Raw genomic sequence first — 23,827 nt, 5'->3', positions numbered from 1 at the left:
ACAGTCCTGGCCCAGACATCCCCATGGCCTCAGGTGGCAGTACAGGCCACTCAATCTGTGTGGTCCCAGTAACAGCAGGGCCCCAGGACATCAACATGGCTTCAAGAGGCAGCAAAGGCTCCTCATATCTGTCTGTTCCTCACAGCCTTTGAACCTCCACCTCTATCCACAGCACATGAACTGCTGTACTTCTCTTTCTCTCCCATCTCTACCACATGCTTTGTCTTTCCCATGTCTCCATCACACATTTGTTCATTGTAGTGGCATCTGCTGCCCCAATCTGTGGGATGAGGGCAGGCACTTGTGTGTCATCTCCACATTTCTTACTGTGAATAATAATAGGTGTTTATGTATAATAATTTAGTAAAATGGTATAAAATACAATCCATATTTGCATCAGCATTTATTGAAAAATTTGCTAATAGCTAGGAATGTTCCTGGGACAGCACATTCTGAGTGACTTTTTCTTTATCCTGCTATTTGACCAGAGGCAATTCTCAGAGTTCCTTAAAACGGTGTCACTTTGATGATGGCACCTTCCTCATTTGTATGCCTTGAACCTTTCCACCTAGAACACACACAACAAATACCATCAACATGTAAACGAACCTGAAAGGACACAGAGAATAAAGTTATATCCTGAATTCAGAAGAACAATCTCATCCTTCACCCATCATCTTTTGTAAAGTCTAAGATTCCTACCAAAGGATTTAAGTAAATCTGGGGAAATAAAAACCAACTCCTCCCTAGTAATCTCTAAGAGTCAGCTTTGAGCCTGGCGGTGGTGGCTCACGCCTTTAATCCCAGCACTTGGGAGACAGAGGCAGGTAGATCTCTGTGAGTTCGAGGCCAGCCTGGTCTCCAAAGTGAGTTCCAGGAAAGGCACAAAGCTACACAGAGAAACCCTGTCTCGAAAAACCAAAAAAAAAAAAAAAAAAAAAAAAAAAAAAAAAGAGTCAGCTTTGATACTTACTACCTTGGTGGTCATAACATTCTCCAAGGTGGTTTGAAGGAAAAATAGCACAGGAAATACACCCACATTTAAAAATCCTGCTCATTCTTTTTGTTTAATCTCATTATTGACCTTGTCATTCTTCCTGTTGTGAACTTTTCATACTTAATGAAACCAAGATGATCTGAATCTCACAGCAAAAACTCACTGTCACCTCTGTCTGGTTCTATTTCCTTCCTCTAAGTTACTGAGTGATCATGGCAGACCCCTAAGCCTCCAGAAACTGTCAGTTTCAAACAGCTTGCCAGCACTCACCAGGCTGACAGATGATTCTGATTTTTAAGGATGAAATGCCATTTGTATTTGTGCATACTTGTGAAATATAGGCAAGAACATCTGTTTCATGGTTTAATGGGTAAGTTCAGTGCATTGAGTATTTTCTGCAAAAGAAGCAGGTCCTGAGTCCAAATCCTAGGAACTTATGTAAAAAGCTGGGCAAGGACACAAATGCTTCTAATTGCAGTATTGTGGTACCCTTTGGGCTCCATCCTAGCTCCTGGTTCATTGATGGAATCCTCAGAATGGGAAAAGAATGAGTTGAACATCTAATGTCCTTCTCTGGCCTTTGCATACATATATACTTTACACATGCACCACATTAACACATATGCTTTATGTGTTTTACATAAAGGCATAATGGGCAGAAGACATCAATTTGCCTATTTATCAATAAATCTCCTAGTACATCCTAGTAGAGCTGGTCTTTGTGTCTAGAGAAATCCAACCCCATTTATATCTACCTTATGCTGCAATACAGGATAGACTCCTATACCAAACTCAAGGACCACGTGGGAAAAAACCCAAATGTCTGATTCCTTGGAAGAGAGATGGTCTGAATGCTATTTTGCTTTTTACATCATAGACCATTGACATACAAGTCCCCTTAAGTGGGAGGTAGAGGTGTTACTCACTCATTTTCCACATCTTGGATGGAGTCAGGCAGAGGCTTATTCTTGGTCTCAGGAAGGAGAAGAGGAACAAAGCCAGCAAGGATGGAGATGACTCCATAGATGATCCAGGGCAAAGAGGCAGAGTACATCGTGAGGGTCATTAAAACGGGAGCCAGGGCTGCCCCCACATTACCAGCAGTACCCGTGACTCCTAATGCCCTTGCCCTTGAAATATAAAACAGAATTGAGAAAAAAATCTAGTAAACTGGAACTTAATGTATTTTTGATTACATTAACCATGATTCAATGTGCGGAATAATTTAAGATTTTTGTTGCTTGCTTTGGAAATTTCTGTTTTATTTGATAGTAATTTTGTCAAGGTCAAAGTATAAAGTCATTTATAACGTGCTCAGAAAGATAAATACCACATGTCTTCTCTTACATGCAGATCTTACATTTTAGTTTTTATGGAAGTGTGTGTGTGTGTGTGTGTGTGTGTGTGTGTGTGTGTGTGTGTGTGATATGGGTATAGGGTGTGAAACTAGGAATGTCAACAGGAAGGAAGCAGAAAAAAATCACTAAAGGAGAAGAGATTAGGTGTTTCTTTAGGACCAGAGAAGAGTAGGTGTCCAGGTTTCCAGTTTCTCAGGAAATCTGAGCTATGGGCAAACAGCCTTAAGTTTCTGAGAAATAATAGATCACCAGGTGATAAGACCTCCAGCTACAACAGGACCAGAGAGCACAGGGCACTCAGGCTTCCCATTATTGCAGGGTCACAGAGGAACCTGCAAACTGGTCTCTAGCCCAGTGTTCTCAGAGTTCAGTGCAGAGCTTTGTCTCCAGTGTTCCCAGCATCCCTTGAGAAACTGGAACTTCAGTTTTTGTCATCTCTGAGTCATTATTGGTGCAGAGTTCTGAAGTTTCCAGTGTTAAAGTCACTCCAGGACCAAGAGTCTATATTTCTGTAGTCCTATAGTTTACTTTGGCCTGTGGGGCCAACCACATCCCTCTGATAGCAGACAGATTTCACTTCTTAAGTTTGGTATCTTGCCTCGAGCAGGTTCATAGAATCTAAAAGGCCAAGATTTGATTCCAGCTGGTCACTTTGGTGCTTAGTATCCAGCCCCACCCTTGGTCCTCGGGCAAACAACCATGACAACTTTATCAACTCATTCAATATCATCATGTTTCATCAGTCCTCATAGCTGAATGCCATGTAGACATTCCTCCTAGAAGAAGCACTAGAACAGCATATCCCAATAGGATCTGAGACATGTCCAAGAGGCCAAGCCCAAGAATTCATGGTATAGAAGAAGAAAAAGAAAAATGAACAGGAATAGACAGACCTTTAAGTGAATTATAGCAGAAAACTCCCCAATGTACAGAAGGCAGACATCCAAATTCAAGACATGTATAGAACTCCAAACAGACAAAATAAGAGAAGAAATGCTCCATGATATATTACAGTCAGGACGTCAAAATACAAGTAACGAAGGAATCTAGAAAGCAGCAGGAAAAAGGCCTCCACTCACACACAAAGGCCCCAGTGCAGAATTATCCCAGACTTTTAGCCAGCAACCATACAAGTCAGAAGAGCATCAAATGAAACATTCCAAGCTTTGAAAATAAACAAGTGTGAGCACAAAACGCCATAGCCAGTAAATTTATCTTTCAAAACCAATGGAGAAATGAGGACATTTCAAGACAAATACATATTAAAGTGATTCCTGACAACCAGGTGAGCAATGCAGAAAGTTCTTAGTTAATGATTTGCAGGGAGGAAGAGGAGAGGCAGCTTTCTTCAAGTGAATACATGCATGCATACACTTAATCAAAAGCACAGATGAATAAAGTACATTTGGGAAAGAAACAACCATGCCCAACATAGCAACCTAGCAAAACCACAAAATCAATATTGGAGGAATAAAATAAATATCCACTGTTGCAATCCAGGCCTGTCCAAGCCTTTCTTAACTGCCTTGATGGAAGAACAAAGGGAATGCTAATTCTGTGTCCTTGTCTAGGGGCAGACTTGGCAGGGTCCTGTCTGGAGCTGGGTCTTATGGTCCCAAGGCTTCTTTGTCATTGGTCTCTGACATATCTTGTGATCTCTTTTCACAACATTGCTTGATTAGGTTCTTGTTCACTTTATCCCATCATGTGTTAGCTTTCTGATGACTCTGTCCCATTTTCCCCTGCAAACAGTATTTTGGAGGCTGTACCTTTTCATTCAACTTGCTGTCATGAGTCACCAGCTAATGTAGACCTCCTGCTGCCAGCTTTCTGTCCTCATTATACTCTCACCCATTGTCCCCCCCTCTTGACACCTCTCCATCTGGGACCTTTATTCCTTCAGGTTCTGGTTGATAAATAATGCAGAAAGCCAGACTGTCATCTAAGAAATTGTTAGGAAATATCAACCATTTCCATAATAAACTTAATTGTAATTAGCTTGAACTCACCACTAAAAAGACACAGACCAATTCAGAGAATTAAAAAAGCAAGAACCAATTGCATGTTGTGGCCAAGAAACATTTCATCCAGCAAAATACTAAAAAACTCACTGTGAAACGATGGAAAACAAACTGCCAATCAATTGTAAACCAGCAGGTGTAGTTATCATACAAACCAAACTTCAAATCAAAGCTGCTTAGAAGAGATAGAAATGGACACTATATACTAATAAGACAAACAGTTAATCAAAATAATATACAATTGTAAACTTTTATGCACCAGATATTGGAGCCTCCAATTCCATAAATTGAACATTAAAAAGACATAAAATATCTATAGGTTCTGATGTTATAATACCGAGTCATTTTAATACTCTATTCTCAAATTTAGTTAGGTCTTCCAAAGTAGAAATAGAGACTTTAGAGCTAATGTATACTATGGAAGAACTTAACTTAACTTAACTTAACTTAACTTAACTTAATACACACACACACACACACACACACACACACACACACATATACAGAATATTCCATGCAACATGTAGGACATATGCATTTCTTCATCAGTAAATGGAAACTTGTCCATAACTGCTCACATCAGAGTACACGAGCCAAATCTAAGAAGTGAAAAATTGAGTCAATTCCTTGTCTCCTATCAGACCATAATGCAATAAAACCAGAAATCAACCATAAGAGAAACTACAGAAATCACAAAAAATACTTGGGCACTAAACAATGCTGCATGCCCCAGAAAAACACATAATGGAATTTAGCTACTATGACAAATGTTAATACTTCAAAAGTTGAAGGACATTACCAAGGTAAGGCCATGACTTAAGAAGTCTTGCTGATGTTTTAGCTTTTGTGTATATAGTGCCTTGTTCCTTCAATGATTTTCTTGTAATGCTATGTGTGCTTCCAAGAACTCCTAACAGTGTATTTATCTAAAATACCTATAAAGCATCTAATGCCAAAGGATCTCCTGAACTAAGGTAACACCCTTGTGGAAATGATGCCTGTTTCCTAGGTCAGGTGGATAGCTTTTTTTCTTGTGCAATTTTAGCTGAGACCCTCCTTTCTTATATAGCCTTTCTAACATTATAGACTCCTAACATTTTTACCTAACCACTTCTAGGAATGTAGTTTGAGCACATAACTTCACTTTTTCTGATATACTAACCAATCATTAGCTCTCTGTTGACCTCATCCTTTACCACTCCCTTTTGTGTTGCAAAAGAAAGCCTGATGATCACTGCTTGGGGAAAACTCTAATCTGAATTTATGATCCTGCAATAATTCAAGCCTGGTGACCTTGCTCTGCCAAGAATTGCTATTGCTTGGGTTTATAACTAAATACTTGAGAGATGATGGCATGGGCAGGTATAAGGAGAATAAGAGGATAATTTTAGAGGGGAGAACTTGAGGATGAGATGAAGAAGATAAAAGAGAATGGAAGAACTAGATGAGTAAGAACTGGAGAGGAATGAATAGATGGGAAAGAACTAGATTGAAGGGAGTACTAGAGGAACAAGATGGAAGATGAGGAAGAGCCAGATGGGGAAGAACAAGAAGAGAAAGAAGGAGATGAGACAGGAGCTAAGATGGAAAGGAACTAGATGGATGAACTTAAATGGTGCAGAACTAATATGAGAGAATTTAGATAGAACTTAGAGAAGATGGCAGATAAACGTAAAAAGAAATCAGGCAAGAAAGGAGCTAGGCAGGAGAGCAGAATAGAAGCTGTGTAGAGAGAGACCTGACACAGAATAATAAAGTGTAAGGAGTTTTGTGTATGTAGACTCATATCTCATCATCAAAGATTAATTATCAGCTGGTTGTAGATTCTTCCAGGACCCTGGGAGGGGACTATCAAGGGACAGAACCACCATAGTCCCTGAGAAAACAACACATTTTTGACTGAATAGTTGGTCACCCAAGAAATCAGAGAGGAAATAAAAAAAAGTTCTTAGAGACATGTGAAAATGATAACTCATCCTATCAGAACATCTGGGATGCTGCCAAGGGAGTCCCAAGAGGAAAGTTTATAGCAACAATCTTTCATATGGAAATCTGAGACATATCAACTAAATAGCCCAATGATGTACCTCATGGCTCTTCAAAAAAACAAGCAGCCAATTCTAAACACACTAGATGGCAAGACATAATAAAGAGTAAGGAATAAATTAATGCAATTGAGATTAGAAGAACAATTTACAAAGCCAAACAAACAAAGAGTTTTTTCTTTCAAAAAGTTAGTAAGATTGACAAACCCCTAGCTAATCTGACAAAAACAAAGGAGGAGAAGATGAAAATTAGTAAGATCAGAGCTCAGAAGATTGTCATTGCAACTGATCCCGGTGAAATACAGAACATCATTAGATCTGGTTGCAAAAACATACACTCTGAAAAAATGGACAGTCCATAAGAGTTAAAGGAACTTCTAAATGAATATCACCTACCTAACTTAAGCCCTTGCGACATGAAAACTTAAACAGATCCATCTCAGGCAATGAGATTGGAGCTGTTATGAAAAGTCTTCCCTCAAAGCAAAGCCTAGGACCAGATGGATTCACTGCTGAATTCCATTAAACTTTCAAGGAAGAGCCGGCGTGGTGGCACATGCCTTTAATTCCAGCACTCGGGAGGTAGAGGCAGGCGGATCTCTGTGAGTTCAAGGCCAGCCTGGGCTACAAAGTGAGTTCCAGGAAATGCGCAAAGCTACAAAGAGAAACCCTTTCTCAAAAAACAAAAACAAACAAACAAAAAAAAACTTTCAAGGACGACACAGACCCATCCTTCTTAATTTGTTTGATAAAATAGAAAATGAAGGAATACTGCCAAATCCATTCAATAAATCCAGTAATATCCTGATATGACAACCATGTAGAAACACCACACAAAAAAAGGACAAAATAAGAAAACGGCTAACCAATTTCTTTGATTAACATATGAAAAATCTTAACAAAATAGTTGCAAACTGAATTCAGGAATACATGAAGAAGACTGTATATTGTGACCATGTTGATTTCATCCCAGAAAGGCAAGGGTGGTTCAAAACATGTAAGACAAAAAACATAAAACACCATATAAACCAACTGAAGGACAGAAATTAATTACTTCAGTTGATGCTGGAAAGGCACTTGACAAATTCAGTATGCTTCAATGATAAAAGTTCTGGAAACTTTAGAAATATATGGAACATGCCTCAAAATAATAAGGACTACATACGATAATTACATGGAGAAAAACTGAGAACAATACTTCTAAAATCAGGAATGAGACAAGAATGCATACTCTCTCTTCTCTTATTTTATATAGTGCTTGAAGTTTTCGCTATAGCAACTAGGACAAGAGAAACACATAAAACAGATAATAACATCAGTAAAGGAAGAAGTCAAATTGTCCCTATTTGCATATGACATGATTCTTTACTTAATAGGTTATGGATGCCCACAGAGGCTTCCTAGTAAGATCTTACTCAAGGTCAGAGAATCTGAGCTTGCTTTACCTAGTAGGGCTGCATAATGAAATGATTTGGCCACAGGTGTGGTTACCAGGGGAGCTGAAGGGTCTGCACTTGGCTGTACATTGTGGTTTGATCTTGAAAGGGGGAGGTCTTTTGCCTTGCTCCTTGGCAATGCATAAAAAGCCCTTTGGAATAAATCTCGAAGTGACTGGGTATTAACCCTGGGCCTTCACGAAGCTATCCTGGGTCTCTGTCTTTCTTATCGTCTCTTATCTTTCTATCTAATACTTCCTCATTCTCCACTCCTTCCCTCAAGAACCTTTTGACAGGTCAGAGCTGGATTCTGACAGACCCTGTCAAAAGATCTTATTGACTCTACCAGAAAACTATTTGACCTACTAAATACTTACAGTGATGTTCAAGTACAGAAATCATCATAAAAGTCATAGCCTTCATTTATATCATCAGTCTACTCTCAGTGAAAGAAACTAGGAAAATTATCCCATTCAAAATAATTCCCCCAAAAAGGATTTAGGAATTTATCTCACCAAAGATATGAAAGACCTCTACAATGAAAACTAAAGGTATGAAGGAAGTAAAAGAAGAAGGTAGATGTATGGAAGACATTTCACATCCCTGAGTTAGCAAATTAATATTGTAGAAACAGCTATATTACTAAAATTAATTGACAGAATAAATATAATAACTATTAAAATTCTAGTGTTATATTTCACATGTTTAGAAAAAAAAACTATACAAGAATTCATATGGATCCACAAGAGACTGTGAATACTGAAAGGAATCCTAAGTGTAAGAATAAAGCTGGGGTTATTCTAATACTCAGTCTCAAATTACACTATAGAGCTCTAGTGAAAAAAACTGCCTAGGACTCACATAAAATCAGACAGAGAAGACCAGTGGCAAAGAATAGAGGACATGGAAATAAAATGACAAAACTATGCTAAAAAACAAAGTGAGTTTTGACAAGGGAGGAAGCAATTAACAGTGGAGTAAAGATAAACTATTCCACCAAAGGTGCTTGCCAACTATCAGCAGAAGAATAAAACTTGATTCTTTCACTTTGTGCAAAAATCATTTCAAAATTAAATAAACACCTCTATCTTTAAACCTAAAATCTGAAATGTCTAGGACACACATAAGGGAGACCATTTAAGATACTGTAGCAAGCCAACTTTCCAAACACCAATAGAACACCAATGGCACAGAATTGAATCCTGTTACCAACAGAGGAGACTAAGTGAAAATATGATTTCTGCACAGCAAAAGAAATGATTAGCAGAGTAAAGAGACAGCTTTGAAGAAAATCTTTACCAGCTACACGTCAGAAAACATTGGAATATGCAGAATTTATAAAGTGCAGAAAATAAACAACAAATAAATAAAACTGTAGATCAATAAATGGGCAAATATACTGAATAGATAGCTATTAAAAAGAAAGAAAGAAACATAAATGGCCAATAGTATTTTAAAAGATGTTCATTATCCCTAGTAGTATAGGAAAGACAAATTTAAACTACTTTGAGATATCACCTCACCTTGATCAGAATAACTATCATCAAGAAATCTGACAACAAATACTTGAGAAAACGTGCTGAGAAAGCATCACTAATTCACTGTTGGTGTGGTGCAAATTAATACAACCATTGAGGAAATCAGTTTGGAGATTTCTCAAAAAGTTAAGTCTATAACTACCAAAGGACCTAGGAATTGCACTTTTGGACATAAACCCTTGGACCTCCACATTCTTTTATAGAAATATCTGCACCCTCATGTATATTGCTGACATATTTATGATAGGAAAGAACTAGAATAAAAGTAGTTGTTCTGGAACGGTTGAATGGTTAATGAAAACGTGCTGTAAAAATACACATTGAGCCACTGTTGCTGTTATAACAATGGCGCACACTGACTACTACTGTTTCTGGGATTACCATTTCATAATTGCTTACTACAGCTAGCACAGTGGAGACCCTGGCAATTCATTAGTTATATACATCTCGATTGGCTTTGAAAATTATAAACTTATAAACTCAAGTTCCAGTTGCTTTTGGGATACTATCTTACAAGGACTCCAACATACAGTATGGCTCGTTAAGGAAGGGAATGGCTCAGTTGCCTTTAGCCTACTGGATATGGGTGAGATAGGACCTCTGTTGGTCTTTTCTGTATCAAACACACAGATTGCAAGCCCAGTGCCACTTTGAGATCTTTGGCAGCAATTAACCATGCAGCTCACAAACAAATGAGCTGGTATGATGACTATTCAGAGATGGGTAATGCCTGGGAGGCACTCACCAACCTAAGACAGAGCACCTGTGTGGCCTGGGCAGGAGTCTCCATGACAGGTAATGTGACCTGCTGACATCCCATGCAACCCAAGTCAGAAGCTCATTTTTTAATAAAAGGGGGACCTACAGGTCCCTGGCCCCCGTTTTGGGTAACTGTTGCCTTGCTTGTGGACCTTGACCTTGATATCCTCCCAATGCTAATTCCCTGCCAGGTTCCACCCTCCTGAATGCTTTAGGGAAGTTCCTTGTCTGTGTATCCTGAATAATGGGAGTTAACAGCTTAGATGCAAGATTGTAAAACATCAGTAGCGAACTTCTGCCCTCCAGCGTCCTCCCATTGTGCTGTAAGCCTGTATTTAAACCTCCTACCCCATCAAGAAATGACATTCGACATATATATATATATATATATATATTATATATATATATATATATATATATATATATAATGACTACTGCAAATGTAATCAATGAATACCACAAATGTGATTAATATCATGAGTGTAAGTAATAAATATCATGAGTGTAATTTAAAAAATAAATAAAATCAAAATGTTAAAATGATAAAAGAGGGGGGAGATTGGTAGCACACATTGATATGAAATGATGAGGACAAGGGGTTCTACTGGCAGGAAGAAGGGCTTGCAAAACAGGGAACAAAGAGATGGAAAAGTATTTGAAAATGGATTACCAGAACCATTACAGACACCCACTTTAAGGCATGTCCATGAACACATACAGGGGTACTTGAGTGCATGTGTGTATGTGTGCGTATGCACGCACACTGACACAAACATGAACACAAAGATGTGATGGTAGATTTGGCACCAGCTGAGAAGAAGGAAATAAGCATGAATAGCATGTAGGTAAGAGTGATAGAGGGTAAACACAACCACAGTACAGTGTATATCTGCATGAAATTGCTAAAACAAAATAAATGTCATAAAAACCTAATTATAAATGGAAGGGACAGAAGTCTTATTTCTCATAGCACTTGTGTTTTAGATGGCTCCAAATATTCCCATGAGGCTTTTATTAGTGAATACAGCTGGTTCACCACTGGACTTAATCTATCTTGCAAAAAGGAAACTTCTGAGAAACTTTGGTCACTCTTGCAATCACTACGATTGATTGCTGTTGATAACTACCCAGGTGTTTACACCAAGTCATGTACCTGATCACGGTGGGGAGTAGCTCATTTGAGTGTAGAACATTACTGCTGGTAATCACAACATTATTTGTTCCCAACAGTGTTATCAAAACTGCATGCAGGGTCCGCATATCTGTGGAGAGGAAAACCAGGGACAGTGGTTATTCTGAGGTGAAGGAATTCACTTTCCACTTGTAAGTGGGTAATACAGAGTGGAGATACTGCAGAGAGTAAAAGTCCTCAGTGGGTAATAATTTAAGAAAGGTGACCTAGCTGCAATTACTGGTTTATGGAGAGTCAACACTGTGGTTCACTGTATTCCTACACCTGGTATCTCTGGCACATTTCAGAAGTAGAGAGCTTGATGAATCAAGGAGATACTCATCGACTTCCCTGTTTTCTACCCAGCATCTCACTGTCCTTCCTACAGAATGTAGGGCAGTCATGGGGAATTTACAGAGGACTGTGTGCTCATTTGAATATTCAGCAGGAATGTGCCATGGATAAGAATGAGGGAGGGTGAACCTGACCATAGTACATTCTATCTACACCTGCATGAATGTCAGAAACAAAAGTAATTGTTATAAAAACATAATACAAATTAGATGAATAGAAATTGCATAATCCTGGCACTTGCATTTTGGGTGACTCCAAATATTCACATGAGATATTTATTCATTTTCTATTTCAATATGGTAGAAGAGTGTCATGGAAGGAGAGGTGGGCAAGCTGGGAATCAGTTCAATTTGAAATGGTGTTTCAAGATTTAAGAATAAGGGAGTTGCTGCTGACATTCAAGAGTTGTGCAGACTTTTAAAACCTACCACAGTCACGAGCTTCAGCAAAACCTGAGGACTGCCTGGGAACTGTGCTCCTTGCCCACATCCACATAACACCACCAGCTTCAGCCTGGCAGTTCTGCTGCCTAGACCACTCTTTCTTCTTGCACTTGGTTTGTAATCAACACAGGCAATCCTTATTATCTTGATACAACGATCCAAATTAGGTTTGTACTTGGAGTGTCCCAAGAGTCATGACTACATTCATACAGCTTGGGAAACACCTTGTCACTCAAGTTGAAGCAACAAGACTCAATGGGACAGAGGATGTGACAGTACATTTAGATCATGTTGGATCAGAATTATAAGAGCTGAAACCTACATTACTGCTATGAAAATGTCATTGAGAATGAACGAGGGAGGGGCAGATACTTGAGAGGGATTGGAGAGGGACAATGAAGCAGAAAATGATTTAATTACATTTTAATCAAAAATGTGCTTGAACTATGCATAAATGATCTATTGCTGACCTGTAGAAACTTGGGAATAAATGGCTCCAATGTTCCAGATACTTCTTGAATGTCCTAGACTTTCATATAATTAAACCACTTACTGATTTAGGATTTTCTCTCAGTGTCTGAAGGGAGGAAAGTTCCTAAATGTCTGCTTTCAGAAAAATCTCTGTATGTATTTTTCTGGTAAGTAGGACCTGAAATACACTGATGAAAAGGACTGGATATTTTTCCCCTCCCACTATAAGCTTTTTATTCACCTTCAGGAACAAACACTGTAGCCAGGATGGTGATTCCAAACAGGAAACAGAGGAATAGTTGACTTATTCTACGGCCAATGTGGTTCAGTAGAAACATTCCAGCAACACAGGCTGGGATGGACATTACAGCAGAGAGACATTGCATTAGGAAGACATTACTCTTCAGGTGTTGGAGATGGATGTTGAAGCCAAATACAGGGATTGCTGTTGTAAATCTGTAAGAAACAAAGAGGAGGGTCACATCATACTGCGTAGAGTTGACATCCAAAGGCAAGAATATGATTATCCAAAGAAGATGGTGTTAGTTTTTAACGTATGATGGCCTATCTGTATTTTGACCTATTTGTATTTACTTGAGTGATAATGTAATAATCATCATAAAAATCATTCTTTCCTGACAAGACATATTACTGTTGGATTTTTAAGGAGAGGCAGAGTATTTGTGGAATGCATGATAGATCCAATCAGCTTATTAGAGTTTTTTTCTCCAACATGATCTAACGAAGGGTATAACTTTTTTGTTTTAATTTTAAAAATATTTTCCTAATTCTTTGAGAAGTATAAACAATGTATTTTGATGATATTCTTCCCTAATTCTTCATCACAATTTCTCCCTAGCCCACTAGCACATCCTTACCACTCTGAAGCTTCATGGCTTCTTTTCATTAAAAAAAGATATATTTGAATATAACATATTCTGATTAAATGCCCCCACCCAATTTCTCCCAGTTCTTCCTCAGTTTCCCTTCCATGAGGGTCCACACCATTTCTGTCTCTTTTTAGAAAGCACACAGGCATTTAAGGAATCATAATAAACTAAGGTGAGATGAAACAAAAACAGGTCAGAATAGGACAAAGGAGCAGATAGAACAAAAGAGCAAAAGAGTAAAGCACAAGAAACACATACAGATACAGAGACACACATGTTCACACACACAGGATCCTATACAAACATGGAAAGACATAATGTATACACAAATGATCTGTAAGGTTAGAAAAATGCCCTGACACAACAATATGAAACAAAAAATCCCTCCAAAGATACCATTGTGGGGTTTTGTTTTGTGCTGGCCATATACTGTTGGAATAGGGCCTACCCTTAAGAGTGTTTCCCTAATGAGACTCCATTAAAGAAACTAATTTTGCATTTACAAGTGGCCTGGGTCCTTAACGGGGCTTTCCCCAAGGGAGGATATTATCACTTTACATTTGTATATATTATTGAAATGTATATATGCGTGTAATTTACATTAGAAATTTTATTTCCATTGAAATGGAAAATGACAAAAAGCAACTGCAGAGAAGTCTGGAACATGATTGAAGATTCATCATGAGTCTGCATTGACAACTCTGCCAGGGTGCTGTAAAAACATACCCCTCACTCTGTAATTAGTTCTGTGCTTCTATATTCCAAACCTCTAGAATACCATCAAACACAGAAAGCCCCCATTTTTATCTTCAACTCTGAGTTGGGAAAATTCATCTCTCTACTGTTTTAAGAGTCACTGTATGAAGCCTACCTCAAAAGGCACAGGAGAAACACACGCTTTCGCAAGTTGGGGGTGCGGAATAAGTCACACAGAGAAGGTTTTGTTTGTGTTGCCTCCAGCTCTTCCCTCATGGTGGTTCTCACAACCTTCAGCAAGAGCATCAAGAACTGTTTAGTTTTCACAAAATGATGAGCATTTTGGAGCATAGTGGGCACTCACAGAATACCAGGTCAGAATCTACTAGGTATTGTTGTTTTTAACTCTTTCCTTGGGAGGCCTGCCACCCAGCTCCCAAATAAATCCCACACGGAGGCTTATTCTTAATTATCAATCTCTGGCCTTAGCTTGGCTTAGTTTCTAGCCTGCTTTCCTTAACTTTAAATATCCCGAGTACATTTTACTTCTGGGCCTTTCTATTTCCTAATTCCATAAATGTTACTCTTACTCTGTTGCTTGCTGTGGAGATGGGAGGCTGGCTCCTGGGGTCCTCCTACCTCTCCTCCCAGTCTTCTCCTTCTCTATACAGTCTCTGCTTACCAGCCCTGCCTATCCTTTCTCCTGAGTTGCTGTTAGCCAGTTTTTTATTAAACCGTCAGGTGTTTTACACAGGCCTGGTAACACAGCTTCACAGAGTGAAACAAATGCAATATAAACAGAAGTAACACCACTTAAAACATTCTACTACAACTACTTCTGTCTATAGAAAAACACAGACATGAAGAAACTTATAGCAAGCATAATAAAATGTTAAGAAGTGAGAGCCAAGGAGATAAAGGAAACTCTTGTCATTTCTAGGGAGAACCTTTTAAACAGTAGGTGGTTACAGAATGTTGTCAGCAAGTAAAGAGTTATTTATATTTTGGTCCAAATCTCCAGTCATATCATAATGCATTTGAATGATATATCATCTTAGTATGGTCTCGGATTTGTACATGTATGTGTGTGTGCATCTGTTTGTTTTCTTAGATTTATTTCTTTTTGTCTCATTCTTCTTTAATGTGCATCCAATGTTCAGTCATTCTACCAGTGATGGAAAAATAGACTCAGAAAAATGAATTCTTCTTAAGGTCTTTATATCCATTTTGGAGTCCTGATATTTGAAAGAATACATAGTGTGATATTGAGATGCTGTGTCTCTGGCTGGTTGTATGTTCAGAGGCTGAGGAGCTCTCAGGAGGTAAAGCATACCTCATTGGGGGGGGCTTTGAAGGTGGTAGATGCCTTTGGTTAGGGCTATGCTTCTTGGCCCACCATGATGTGATGAGCATTTGCCACAAAGTCCTGTCTCAGTATTGCCATGACTGTTCACTGTGATTAACTGAATGTTGTGAATCCGTGATCCCAAATCCTTTTTATTCCATTTTGTTGTTTCTGTCATGAGGCTTGGTCACATCGATCTTGGTCACAGCAAAGCAAATGTAGCCAACAAAATAATTTGGTCACATATGTGCAGTTGTTCTTCTTAAAAATCTGACCATGGTGTAGACCATGTGTTGTAGTTTGGTGGTGGATTTTGGGAGAGTTTTCAGAGGCAGGGTAGAGAGAATGTTTCTTTGGAAGTTCACTATACTGAAATGCTGATACAAATCTTAACAATGAAGGCCTTCTCCATGAGATTTCAGATGGGAAAGGGCACATCATTGAGAATTTGGGAGGAGGACATTCATCTTTCCCCTTTGAGGAACAACAACCACAACAAATTCTGGCAGTATTCTGACCATGTTCTGAAAATGTGAGTGAGGCTAAATCAAAGCAGTGCAGTGATTTATTTACAGAGGAAATTCAAGACTGCACAGCATTTGGGCTGTGACATGGTGAAGAAGAGGGGGTCATGAGTGCCTATGCTGAGCTAGGTTTCTGTTTATATACTCTAGGACACAGATTCAGGGCTGGTCTTCTGTCCTTTAGAATGGCTATTCCCTCCTCAGTTAACATAATCCGGATAATCCCACAGAGGCATGACAAGAGACTGAACTAAAAACTAAGTCATCCCTCACAGATGTGCCTGGAGGTTTTCTCCTAGATCTTGTTGAGCTGACAATCACAATTAGCCATCACAGCTCTACTTTTTGTCAACTTCACATCAGAACACTTCACCTTTGAGCCATAACTTTCCAACTCTTATCCCCATGTTTTGATTGGAATTAGTCAATGGAGAAATACAAATCATTTAAAAGTCCAAAGTCCAAGCTTCATCTGAAATTCAAGGGGGTCTATTTTTTTCACAGTGCCCTGTGAAATACTTTTTTATTTTGAACATCAATAAAATATGTCAACAATGCTTTTCCCTTCATAATTCAAACTTTTACATAATAAACTAGATTATTTACTTCTAGTATTCAAGGGAACAGGATAAATGTTCCTATTTCAAAAGAGAAGTGTGGGGATATAAGAACAAATGACTCTTCCTATGCAGGACTGAACCTCAGAAATGAAAACATTTAATATTGAAGGTCCATGTCTGGCATCTGGTGCTCATAATGAAATCTTCTAAGCACTAAAAAATTAAGTGGTCTTTATGTATTTATATATTTCTTCATGGCCATACATTAGTGTTCCTCTCAACCTTAATGAAGATTTTGTATTTATTGATTAGAAGTCATTGAAGACTCACAATTAACAAAGCAAGTGACTATTCAGTGTTTATCTCCAAGGTAAATGTCTCTATCACCCCCTTCCAGGTTACAGAAACATCATGGAAAAGGGGGAGGAAATGTCTAGAAGAAGTGGTGGAAAATGTGTGATTCCATCTTACAGATATGCATTGGGTTCTAGAAATTTTATCAGCTGTGATGACCTGCACAAGACTTGCCAATATTATGCCAGTCAATATATCATCTGTGGGCGTAGATGGTATATTTTTGGTCAAATGGCAGAAGAGAGTCCTTAATGGGTTTGAGCCAATGTGCTCCATGGTAGGTGAAGAAGATATGCCATGTAGACATGGCCGACAGTAGGCAGGGGGCATGGAAGAAAGTCACTCACACCATGCAGACACAGCACCCACAGGGAATGCTTTACTGGTGGAAAAGGAGAAGTAAAGAGAGGGAGGGAGAGAGAGAGAGAGAGAGAGAGAGAGAGAGAGAGAGAGAGAGATTAAAAGAGAGGGTAGAAAAGAGAGTGAGAGGGAGGGAGGGAGAGACTGAGAAGAGAGGATTGAGAGATAGAGACAGACACAAAGAGAGAGATAGAGGTGTGTGTGCCTTTTCCTAAAAGAGAAAGGAAGGATGAGAGAGAGAGAGAGAGAGAGAGAGAGAGAGAGAGAGAGAGAGGAGGAGGAGGGATTTTCTCTTAAAGAGGACTTTACATAAGATGATGTTGTCAGGATGCTGGGCCAGTCCCTAAGGGGCATGTCTGAATGCTAACATTATTGATAGAAGAGCTCAAGAGCCACATCTCCATTTTACCACTTGTATGTAATTAGTCATTGTTAGTGCATAGGGCCTCATAAAGCCATACTCCTTCCTGAGGCTATAATGGCAGCTAATGGTTGCTGAGGGATAAATACACATTTCTGCTGGGCGGTGGTGGTGCACGCCTTTAATCCCAGCACTCGGGAGGCAGAGGCAGGCGGATCTCTGTAAGTTTGAGGCCAGCCTGGGCTACCAAGTGAGCTCCAGGAAAGGCACAAAGCTACGCAGAGAAACTCTGTCTCGAAAAACCAAAAAAAAAAAAAAAAAAAAAAAAAGACATTTCATTTCTTCAGTCATGTACCCACATCTAAGTGGCCCATGTTCCTGTAGGTAAATCCTTAATGTGTTTCTGTAAATGACCTAAACTAGACAAATTAGATCACAAAAAAAGAAGATACAAGAAGAGATTCTAGGGTACTAGAAGGTAGAAAAGGGCTAGTTAGAAGTATATGAGAATCATTAGGTTTGGTAATAATGAGGGGTATAAAAATCATTACATTATATGCACGTATAAAATTTAAGACTTAATGCATTATGTATAACTTATATATCCTAATAGAAAGTTTAAAAGTGAAAGAAATCATCAAAGAAGTTTTTTTTTAAAGTCATCTTTGAAGGAAAGAACAGTATTCAATGATTTAATGATGGCACATTGTTTCCTGGGTGCTAACTCATACACATGTCAAGCTTGTGTTTCCTTTCTGTCATAACAAGCTTGCATTTTGCTCACCTCAATGGTTAGGGTATCTCCAGAATTTTTCACTCCATTCTTACATGCAACTCTTCTAAGTTCCTGTAAACCCTTCTGGGGTTTGTTGGTCACAATCAGCCACCTAGCTGACTCTGACAGCCACCTACTCAAGAAGATATTGTTCATAAATTCTCAAGAAGTTATTTTTATACTAAATTTATTCTTGAATAGTTGTGTTAAAATCAAATACCTATCAGTTATTCAGTTATAACAAAATATATAATCTTATATCATGAGGTTCATAGCCTAGGAAAACTGGAAGTGATTCAGCCATGCAGTGCATCTGCACTCCTAGAATGAAGACCTGGAGTCACATTGATCTGTCCCCCTCACTTGGATATAGGATTTAATGAAGGTCATAGAACTAGAATGTGAAGGATGTTTCTCCAGATAATTTCCAAATTTCTTGTTAGGCTGTAGGGAATATTTATTCATCATATATGTCTGTTCCCTAAATAATAACCCAAGAATAATTTCCCCTAATTATATCACCCAGAGGAGCAATCATACAATGAAACATTGTCTTCTAGTCACAACAGGACTGACACACATAGGAGCTCACAGAAACAGTGACCAGTGCATTTCTTATGTCCAGATTTAATGGACATGGTCATCTCAGGAGTGCAAACCATAGAGGAGGAAAGAAAGCTCATACCTTGTGGGTATAAGGAAGAAAAATATTGGCACAGACATTACCAGCTGGAGGTGGTGCCAGTTTCGAAATGCAAATGCCAGGCCTGTCATTACTATGACTCCCAAACTGGAAGAGCACATTGTCAAGGTTGTCACCAAGGCTTTGACTTTAGGGCTTGTCCATTCTATCACTGAAAGGAAAGAAAAATAAATCTTGATTTCTACTAAAGGTGGGAAGGACATCCACATCAAACAAAAGCTTAAACAATGTCCATCCAAAGCTATGACTTACTGAGCAAAACACTATTCATGTGTATGATTGGGACACAAGCCCCTTTCAGGAAGTGAAGTAAGCAGTAGATGAAGAAGGTGGGAGCCAAAGCTGCACAGGTCCCAGTGATGGCCATTGGAAGTAAAGCACATGTGAAGATTAACTTCCTCCCAAACCTGAGGAAAAGACAAAGACTCCTTCAGTGAAATAATGCAATTGTTAAAAAGAAGAGACAGGAAGCATTTTGTTTAATCCCTGTGGTTAACTCGTCTCATTTTTCTAAACCATGTTTTTCTCTGTCTCTTAATCTTTTTTGACTTCTTCCATGTTTAATAGGCTGTTAGTTCTGTGTTAACACAACACACAGACTTTTAAACACCAACTGAAATGTTTGTTTGTGTTTCGTGATCTCTAGTGTCAAAGGTACAACCCAGAGGAACATAATCTGCAATGACTCTTTTCTAGAGTGAATGAGTTGTGGATGATGAAAATACTCACATGTAGAGAGGACTGCAACTCACCTGTCTGATAAATGGCCACCAAGGAAAGCTCCTACCAAAATTCCAATCATGAATACGAATTTAGCCACTGAACCCAGTACCTGAGATCCACACACCAGGTCCCACTAAAAGAGAAGGAAATCAGCATGACAGCCTGTCACTGTAATTTGTTCAAAATTATTCAACATGAGCTTCCTGTTCCTCTGAACCCATGTCCCTCTCCAGCTTCCCTTTGCATTATTACATGAATTCTACTACACACACACACACACACCACACACACACACACACACACACACACACACACACACATATATATATATATATATATATATATATATATATATATATATGTTCCCGGTAGTCTTTCCTTAATTATATAGGTTATAGTAGTAACCTGTAACCTGTGCTAAGAAGTTCGTAAATGTGGCCTGTGGTTGATATATTGTGCAACCCAATAAACTTTTCTGAGGTCAGATATGGAGCAGCCATCATCTTAGACATAGGTTTAGGCAGTGGTAGCACACCCCTTTAATCCTAGCATTCCAGAGGCAGAGATCCAAATGTATCTCTGTGAGTTCAAAGTCACACGGAAACAGGCATGGTGAGACATGCCTTTAATCCTAGGGAGTGATGACAAGAAGCAAAAAGGTATATAAGGCATGACGGCCAGGAACTTTAAGCTTTTAGCTTTTAGCTGCAGTTCAGCAGAGATCCATTTGGATGAGGACACAGAGGCTTTCAGTCTAAGGAAAAAAGCTGAAGAATTGGCAAGGTGAGGTTGGATTTGGATTGTTCTGTTTCTCTGATGTTTCAGCATTCACCCCTATATTTGGCTCCATGTTCTTTATTTAATAAGACCATTTAGAAATTAGTCTACAGTGACCCTAGAATGCAATGATTCATGAACCTTAATTTTTTTTTTTACCAGATCCTATTCATCACTGCACAGACTCCTCTATGACTCCTCTCAGAGTACAGCACAACTAGGGCCTGATCATAGTTTTTGTTTTACTTATTTACTTGTAAACTTTTGTCAATACAGAGGATGGAGCTCAGAGCAACTGCATGGGTGCAGTGTACTAGCAATCACCCACATTCTGGTCTATAAGGAAATGTGAACCACTGGGATTTTTTTTGCAGTGTTCACTACTGAATCTTTGTCCTCGCAAGTGCTGCAGATGCTTTCTGTCATGGACCTTCATATTTAGTCACAAGTGTGGCTTTGTACAACCTCCTATATGTTTTAAATTTTAAATCAATTCTGAATAGTGCTTGCTTGTCACAACACTTGGGCACTTAAACTAATTAGACCCACAAGAATGATGTCATTTACATATATTTTCTGATTATTATTTAATTTATACTTTGAAATTTCATGCACATATACAAAGCACTATGATAACATCCAACCTTTATATGCCCTACAACTACCTCTGAAATTCTTCTTGTGTGTGTATGTTGATTTTTTAAATTTATTTATTAAATTTAATTTTACATATCAGGCATGGATTCCCTTGTTCTCCCCCCTCCCGACCCCCTTCCCCCCAGGACACCCCCATTCCTGTCTCCTCCAGGGCTAAAGACTTCCCTGAGGATTGAGTTCAACCTCTACCTCTGAAATTCTTGATCACATCCCTTTCCAAACCTCATGTCACTTTTCTTTTTTTCTATAGTCTACTATTTGTTTATTGTTGCCTGTATGTGCACTGGAGCATAGGTAACCTAGTACTGGTCATCCCCCTAAAGTAGGGTAATAGTTCCTCCCCTAGCAACCATCAACTCCTAATAGATCTTCAGCTAGGAGTGGGGCCTTCTGAGTTCTGCTCCAGTCTATGCTGGAATTTTGATTGACTTGATCTTGTGCTGGTCTTGTGCAAGTAACCACTATTTCTGTGATTCATGTATGAGGATGTTTCTTCATCTTTTAAAATCTTTTTATTGCTCTTAAAAATTGTAAGCTAAAATATAATCACATCACTTCCATCCTTCTCAATTTTCCCTCCAATACCTTCCTCCAGCATCTCTCTGAAGGATGTCTGTAAGCATTATGGAAATTCAAAATATAACTTAAAATAAGGAATTTGAAAGAAAGTACAATACTTGTTTGGACAATGATGCTCCAAAAAGACCTGTGATGTTAATCAGTAATCCTAGTACCAGGCATACAGAATAATGCTATACTACTTACTGGTCAGAGAGGTCCCACAGGTCTCTAAAACTACACAGGTTGTTACTATTGCTCATGGTTACCTACAGTAACTAAATGTTAAGACTCTATTCCTGAGGACTGCACATGCATTTTTTTTTGCATGACTTAGAGAACACTGTCAAACCAAACTGGACACTTTCTCCTTGTTGGCTAACTTTCATAGTTGCAGATGTTGCTATGTAGACTGTAGATAGAGAAAAGCTGTCAATGGCCTTACCTAGCACTTTATCCTACATACTACAATACCAGCCTACATGACAGCGTGGTCATTGGTGCAATAGTGACATAACTTAAATGAAAACAATCATTTCTGATTGGATTTGACCTTCTACAGATAAAGAAGTCATGACTGATAATGTAAAGCCACTCAGAATCCCATGACTTAGGGGGATATAGGTCCTGAAGAAGAAGCTACTGTTGTTATTTTGCTAAATGGTTCTGTTGTCAAATTTTCTTCTAAATATTACTTATTAACATGAGATCATTACTAGAACAAAAGGATCAGAAACATACATCTTTATTTGTGTTTGAGTCATTAAAATTATTGAATAAGACTCTTGCATTTAATCAGGCAGTAAATAAGTTCCAATAACATACACTACTTGTGCTATTGTGTAACTGTAGTAATGAATTCACTGAGGGGGTGATTTTATTGAAGGCACTTACCTCAGTCACTGTGGTGGAGAGGAAGGTGCTTTGGTCATATACCCAGCCATCCACACAGGGCTCTGTGTCTGGCTCTGTCACATTGGAGAAAGTGCCATTCAAATGAAGCAGATGCCACTGTAGTTGGACAAAGCGACGGCACTTGTCTGGCCTCAGGTTGGAGTCCAGTGGGATGGAGATCCTCAGGAGGTCATCTTGGCTCAGAGTTCCACTGTCACTGTCAGAGACAGTGTCATTGTCAAGGATGTGGACCCAGCAGCGATGACCAGGGATGGCTGCAGTAAAGTTCTCCAAAACAGCATGAGGAGCCACCACGATATTGCACATCAGAAGGAAAACCATCTGAAGGATCTGGTATCTCCCCATACTTCCAGCTTGATTCAAGAGATCCTGAAAGGCCATTGAGGCTGAAATGACTGTCTCCAATGGGAAGCAGAAATGCCTACACCCAGGGGAATATAAATATTGAAATAAAGTTCTGTTTCACAGAAGCACCCTAAACAGGGTTGTTCTTGAGCTCTTCTTAATATGCCCATCTTCACATCACACCAGTCACAGAACTGTGATTTGTTGTGTTATTCGTATCAGGGAGGGACCTGTTTTCTACAAATTAACCAAAAAAATTCTGCTAATATTTTTTCCTGTAATCCAATCTGTTAAACATTTACCTTATTAGAAAATTTGAGCACCACCCTCCCTGGTCAACTCTGGAAAATGACCTGTAACTCCCTGAAAATAAACCAGAGTTCATCTGTAGACAAATTTCTAAACAGTCTTATTAAATAAGAAGCACAGAACCAAAGACAGAGGCAATGGCCAAAGAGATCATAGAACTAACGATGAACCACAACTAGCCTTTTCTTACCATCTCATTGCCATCACTTCCTCAGACAGAGCTACTTCCCCTCTAACCTGTGTTTTTATTGCCTTCCTGTTCTGCCTTCTCATTGGCTCTAAGGCCAGCCACTTGACTTCCTTATCACTGCCTGTCTATACAGACCTCTAGGTCTCTATGGTTGGTACTGGGGTTTAAGTCTCATGTCATTACACTTGGCTG

The 23,827-nt window shown here is 38.9% G+C and overlaps 1 protein-coding gene across 1 annotated transcript; it reads right to left on the bottom strand.

Moving 5' to 3' along the window:
• Nucleotides 1-374: 374 nt before the first annotated feature.
• LOC114688581 (solute carrier family 22 member 19-like) lies at nt 375-23,348 on the bottom strand. Its single transcript, XM_028863153.2, has 10 exons — nt 22,771-23,348; nt 19,914-20,017; nt 19,414-19,568; nt 19,144-19,312; nt 18,468-18,591; nt 14,355-14,470; nt 12,835-13,049; nt 11,308-11,416; nt 1,924-2,127; nt 375-568 (listed from the first exon to the last, which is right to left on the bottom strand). The coding sequence occupies exons 1-10, from the start codon at nt 23,170-23,172 to the stop codon at nt 508-510; spliced, it is 1,659 nt and encodes a 552-aa protein (XP_028718986.1). The 5' UTR covers nt 23,173-23,348; the 3' UTR covers nt 375-507.
• Between the last annotated feature and the right edge of the window lie 479 nt (nt 23,349-23,827).

Source organism: Peromyscus leucopus, chromosome 1 (assembly GCF_004664715.2).
Source record: "Peromyscus leucopus breed LL Stock chromosome 1, UCI_PerLeu_2.1, whole genome shotgun sequence".
In the NCBI taxonomy this organism is placed as follows: Eukaryota; Metazoa; Chordata; class Mammalia; order Rodentia; family Cricetidae; genus Peromyscus; species Peromyscus leucopus.
Note: the sequence above shows the minus strand (reverse complement) of the source record. Positions and strands in the feature narration are given on the sequence as shown.